Source organism: Onychostruthus taczanowskii, unplaced genomic scaffold, assembly GCF_017590055.1.
Source record: "Onychostruthus taczanowskii isolate IOZ18803 unplaced genomic scaffold, ASM1759005v1 scaffold106, whole genome shotgun sequence".
Lineage (NCBI taxonomy): Eukaryota > Metazoa > Chordata > Aves > Passeriformes > Passeridae > Onychostruthus > Onychostruthus taczanowskii.
Window position 1 is genome coordinate 27,623 of NW_024497186.1, and position 6,185 is coordinate 33,807.

The following is a 6,185-nucleotide window of genomic DNA, read 5'->3' on the forward strand; positions in this document are numbered from 1 at the left end:
GCAATTCCAGGGACGCCGGGCACAGAAATGGGGACGGGGGGAACCGAATCCCACGATTTCGGGGCGCGAGGCAATTCCAGGGATGCGCTGGGCACCGAAATGGATTGCAGGGAATGGAATCCAACTTTTTTTCCCCCCTCTCCACTCCAGGAACAAGAATCCCAGCAGAAGCTGAGCCCTGATCACCCGGCGGGATCGAATTCCCTGGAATTCCCGTGCCGGGAGTGGGAATTTCGGGGCTGGAGACAATTCCAGACAATTCCAGGGGCACTAAAATTGGATGGAGAGAACGAAATCCCATTTTTTCCCCCCTTCTCTCCAGGAACAACAATCCCAGTGCCCTGATCACCCGGCGGGATTGAATTCCTTGGAATTCTCACACCGGGGATGGGAATTTCAGGGCAGACACTTCCAGGGGCCCCGAAATGGGATGGAGGGAATGAAATCCCTTTTTATTTTTTTTTTCCCTTCCACACTTCAGGAACAACAATCCCAGCAGAAGCCGTGCCCTGACAACCCAGCGGGATTGAATTCCTTGGAATTCTCACGCCGGGAGTGGGAATTTCGGGGCAGGAGACAATTCTAGACACTTCCAGGGGCGTGCCGGGCACTGAAACGGGATGGAGGGAATAAAATCCCTTTTTTCCCCACTTCCACACTTCAGGAACAATCCCAACGCCCCGATCACCCAGCGGGATTTAATTCCTTGGAATTCTCACCCCGGGAGTGGGAATTTCGGGGCAGACACTTCCAGACAATTCCAGGGGCGCTCCAGGCACCGAAATGGGACGGAGGGAACGAAACCCCATTTATTTTTTTTTCCCCCTTCCACACTTCAGGAACAACAATCCCAGCAGAAGCTGTGCCCCGATAACCCGGCGGGTCCCCGGGAGCATCCGGCACGGCAGGAAGGAGCCCGGCAGGAGGAAATATTAAATCCTGGGATATAAACACGGCGTCGGGAGCAGCCCCGCCCCAGCGCGGCCCCCCTGAAAAGCGCGGTCCCGGCGGGGTGGGGCGGCCAGAGCAGCGGCGAGGATGGAGAAGAGCAGCTTCGCCATGGCCAAGTTCGGGCTGGAGCACAAGGAGGCGATGCCGAAGCGCGATTGCGGTTTTTACCTCAAGTACATTTTCCTTTTCACCTCGCTGATCCAGTTCCTGATCATCCTGGGGCTCGTGCTCTTCATGGTGTACGGGAACGCCCAGGCGGGCACCGACACCCACCTGAGGCTGCTGGAGGAGCAGGTGCAGAGCCACTACCGCAAGATTGTCACCCTGGGCGCCACCAACGCCAACCTGAGCCGCGCGCTCAACGCCACCCTGAAGGACAAGGACAAGCTGCAGGGGATGGCGCTGAAGGTGCAGAGGGAGCTGGAGAAGTGTAACAGCAGCCAGACTTCCAGCAGCATCCCGCAGGTGAGCCCCGAGCTGCGGGCACAGCCGGCCACTCCCGGGGGAGGCTGGCACCGCCCGCGGGTGACGCTGGTGTCGCCTGCTCGTCCCTCCGGGTGGTGGCGGAGAGGGGACCCCAGGAAGTGCCGGGGGGTTTTGGTCAAGGGGGCTCCAATCTTGGAATCTTCCTTTTCCTTTTCTTCCTACCTGGAGCTCTCCCAGAGCCCCTGAAGCGGTGCCAGGGGATCCTTTCGGGATGTTCTGACCCCTCTCCTCTTCCTCCTCTTCCTCCCGGGAGCTTTTTTTGAGCCTCTGAAGTGCTGCCAGGGGATCCTTTCGGGATGTTCTGACCCCTCTCTTCTTCTTCTCCTCCTCCTCCTCCTCCTCCCCAGCCCCTGGAGCTCTCCCAGAGCCCCTGAAGTGGTGCCCAGGAATCCTTTTGGGATGTTCTGACCCCTCTCCTCTTCCTCCTCCTCCTCATCCCCCGGGCTCTTTCTGCTGCCTGTGGGGACCGGGATGATGCTGGGGGTGTTTTTGGGGTGTTCTGACCCCTCTCCTCCTCCTCTTCCTCCCATTGCCCCGGACCTCTCCCAGAGCCCACGAGGAGAAGCCAAAGGGTCCTTTTGGGATTCTCTGACCCCTCTCCTCCTCTTTCTCCTCCTTCTCCTTCTCCCTCTCCAAGCCCTGGTGTCTCATTCTCGAGGTGGTTTTGGGATCCTCTGACCCGCCTCCTCCTCCTCCTCCTCCTCCTCATCCCCTGGGCTCTCTCTGTTATCTCTGGGGACCGGGAAGGCGCTGGGGGTGTTTTTGGGGTGTTCTGACCCCTCTCCTCCTCCTCCTCCTCCTCCTCCCGCGCAGCTGCGGGAGCTGCTGTTCCGGCAGGTGAGGCTGACCGAGTGCCAGGTGATCACCACCCTCATCAACACCACCTGCAACGGTAAGAGACACCCCCAGCCCCAAAAACCCCTGGGGACCCCCAGCACCCCCTCCCCACCCCTTGGGGACCCCCAACTCTCCCTCCCCACCCTCCCGGGCACCCCCGGTGTGACCTGCACCGCTCACCCCAAGCCACAGGGTGGCACCTGGGGACACCCAAACCCCCATTCCAAATCCCCCAGACCCAAACCTTTTCCCCCCAACTCGCCCCAAGCCGAGAAGCTGCAGCTGCAGCGGCAGCTGGACCAGGCCAGCTCATCCAAGAAAAGCCTGGAGGACAGCGGGCGGCAGAGCCAGGCCGAGCTGGCCAAAGCCACCCGCGAGAGGGACCGGTGCCAGCAGGACCTGCAGAGCGCCAGGACCGAGGGCGACCTGAGCAGGATGGAGCTGGAGGTGCAGAAACACCGCTGCAGCTCCCTGCAGAGCGACGTGAGCGAGAAAATCCTGAGGATTTCGGAGCTGGCCAAGCAATACCAGTGCAAAGAAGCCGAGAAGGAGCTGGGGCAGATCCGGGACCGCGTGGAGGGGCTGCTGCGGCGGCAGCAGGAGCGCGACGCGCACTTCGTGTGGAGGAGCAGCTGCGAGCTGAGCGTGCAGCAGTGCCGCCACAACTGCTCCCGGGACACGCAGGAGCTGCACAAGAGGATCCAGGGCCTGGAGAAGCGCGAGAAGGACGGCGAGGAGGAGAGGAAGAGGGTGCAGGCGGAGAAGGAGAAGGCGGGGAAGGAGCTGGAGGAGAAGAGGAAGGAGGCGGTGGCGATGGCGGAGTCGCTGAGGCAGCAGCTCGGGGTCTGCATGGGAACAAAGGTGGGGACATGGGGCACGGGGAATTGGGGACATGGGACATGGGGACATGGTGACACAGAAACATGGGACATGGGGACATGGGGCACTGGGGACACGGGGACATGGGACACTGGGGACACGGGACATGGGGCACTGGGGACACAGGAACATGGGGACACAGGGACATGGGGCACGGGGAACTGGGGACATGGGACATGGGGACACGGGGACATGGTGATACGGGAACGTAAGACATGGGGACATGGGGCACTGGGGACATGGTGACACAGAAACATGGGACATGGGGACATGGGGCACTGGGGACACGGGGACATGGGACACTGGGACATGGGGGACACAGAAACATGGGACATGGGAGGGGCTGCTGCGGCGGCAGCAGGAGCGCGACGCGCACTTCGTGTGGAGGAGCAGCTGCGAGCTGAGCGTGCAGCAGTGCCGCCACAACTGCTCCCGGGACACGCAGGAGCTGCACAAGAGGATCCAGGGCCTGGAGAAGCGCGAGAAGGACGGCGAGGAGGAGAGGAAGAGGGTGCAGGCGGAGAAGGAGAAGGCGGGGAAGGAGCTGGAGGAGAAGAGGAAGGAGGCGGTGGCGATGGCGGAGTCGCTGAGGCAGCAGCTCGGGGTCTGCATGGGAACCAAGGTGGGGACATGGGGCACGGGGAATTGGGGACATGGGACATGGGGACATGGGGACACAGAAACATGGGACATGGGGACATGGGGAACTGGGGACATGGGAGACTGGGGACATGGGGACACGGGACATGGGGCACTGGGGACACAGGAACATGGGGACACAGGGACATGGGGCACGGGGAACTGGGGACATGGGACATGGGGACACGGGGACATGGTGATACGGGAACGTAAGACATGGGGACATGGGGCACTGGGGACATGGTGATACAGAAACATGGGACATGGGGACATAGGAAACTGGGGACATGGGAGACTGGGGACATGGGGACACGGGACATGGGGCACTGGGGACACAGGAACATGGGGACACAGGGACATGGGGCACTGGGGACACGGACATGGGGACATGGGGCACTGAGGACATGGTGATATGGGAACATAAGACATGGGGACATGGGGCACTGGGGACACAGGAACATGGTGATACAGAGACATGGGACATGGGGACATGGGGAACTGGGGATGTGGGGACACAGGGAATTGGGGACATGGGGCATGGGGACATGGGGAATTGGGGACATGGGGACACAGTGACATGGGAACATGGGGACATGGGGCACTGGGGACACAGGGACATGGTGATACAGAGACATGGGGACATGGGGAACTGGGGACATGGGGACATGGGGACACAGGGCACTGGGGATGTGGGGACACAGGGAATTGGGGACATGGGGACACTGGGACACGGGACATTGGGGTAGTGGGGACATGGGGCATGGGGACATGGGGAATTGGGGACATGGGGACACAGTGACATGGGAACATGGGGACACGGGGACAGGACATTGGGGCACTGGGGACATGGGGTACTGGGGACACGGGGACATGAGGACTCGCATGGGGCCATGGGGACTCCCACGGGGACATGGCCACGGGCATCTCTGCACGGGGGTTTTCCTTCCTGACACCTGGATTTTGTTTATGTGGGAATTTCCTGCTGGGGGCGGTGCCACCCCTGAACGGTGCCACCCCCGAGCGGTGCCCCCGCTGTCCCCCCAGATGTCCCACCTGGACCTGCCGGGCTCGCGGGTGCCGGGCAGCGCCGCCCGCTCGGGCTCCTTCCCTGGCACGGGCACCTACATGGAGCTCCTGAAGAACACGGCCACCCTGGGCACCATGGGTGAGCCCCCGGGGGGACTGGGGACACGCCGGGGGGTCACCGTGCCCCCTGGGTGCCCATCCCATCAGTCCCACCCCATCCCATGGATCCCATTCCATCCCATCAATCCCATCCCGTGGATCCCGACCCATGGGTCCCATCCCAATCCCACCAATCCGAATTCCACCCAATCCCATGGATCCCATCCCATGGATCCCATCCCATGGATCCCATCCCAATCCCGCCAATCCAAATTCCACTCAATCCCATGGATACCATCCCATGGATCCCATCCCAATTCTATCAAACCCACCCCAATCCCATGGATCCCATCCCATGGATCCCATCCCAAACCCATGGATCCCATCCCATGGATCCCACCCCAATCCCATGGATCCCATCCCATGGATCCCAGCCCAAACCCATGGATCCCACCCCATGGATCCCACCCCAATCCCATGGATCCCATCCCAAACCCATGGATCCCATTCCATGGATCCCAAGGATCCCATCCCATGGACCCCACCCCAATCCCATGGATCCCACCCCAATCCCATGGATCCCATCCCACGGATCCCACCCCAATCCCAGCAGGAATGCAGAACCCGGCGGAGCTCCAGCAGATGCTGCAGCTGATGGAGCAGTACACGGCCACCCTGAAGAACGCCAGGTGAGGGGACAGGGGTGACACCGGGCCACCCTCCCCAGGGCTCCCGGAGGTGCCCCCGCCCTGATCCCACTTTCCCACAGCGGATAACGCTGGAAAACCCCACGGAAAACCAGGAGAGCCGCCCAGGAGGTGCTTCCCGCAGCACGGATGGCAACCCCCGCCCCAGGGCCACCCTCCCTCCGTCCCTTTGTCCCCGTGTCCCCAACCCCGCCCCATGTGTCCCCTCAGATGTATCCCCGCCTCCCGGCTGGAGCGGGACAACAGCCGGCCCCGAATCTGGGGACAACTCGCTGCTCGTGTGGGTGGAAATCCATGGAAAAATCGGGAATTTTGGGGGCGGGAATTCCACACAGAGGGGTGGGACATGCTTGAGGGAACGCCAGGTGAGGGGACAGGGGTGACACCGGGCCACCCTCCCCAGGGCTCCCGGAGGTGCCCCCGCCCTGATCCCACTTTCCCACAGCGGATAACGCTGGAAAACCCCACGGAAAACCAGGAGAGCCGCCCAGGAGGTGCTTCCCGCAGCACGGATGGCAACCCCCGCCCCAGGGCCACCCTCCCTCCGTCCCTTTGTCCCCG

At 62.2% G+C, this 6,185-nt stretch overlaps 1 protein-coding gene across 2 annotated transcripts; it reads left to right on the forward strand.

The window, feature by feature from the left end:
- The first annotated feature begins 1,038 nt into the window (after positions 1-1,038).
- Positions 1,039-5,866, forward strand: LOC121342625 (plasmalemma vesicle associated protein). Of its 2 annotated transcripts, none has more exons than XM_041417197.1 (6): positions 1,039-1,416; positions 2,251-2,329; positions 2,543-3,135; positions 4,837-4,957; positions 5,531-5,606; positions 5,687-5,866. In XM_041417197.1, exons 1-6 carry the CDS (start codon positions 1,039-1,041, stop codon positions 5,691-5,693), a joined length of 1,254 nt encoding a protein of 417 aa, XP_041273131.1. In that variant the 3' UTR covers positions 5,694-5,866. The 2 variants fall into 2 exon arrangements, with proteins under 2 accessions (XP_041273131.1, XP_041273124.1); XM_041417190.1 differs by having other exon boundaries at positions 5,528-5,606; positions 5,687-5,865.
- Positions 5,867-6,185: the final 319 nt, after the last annotated feature.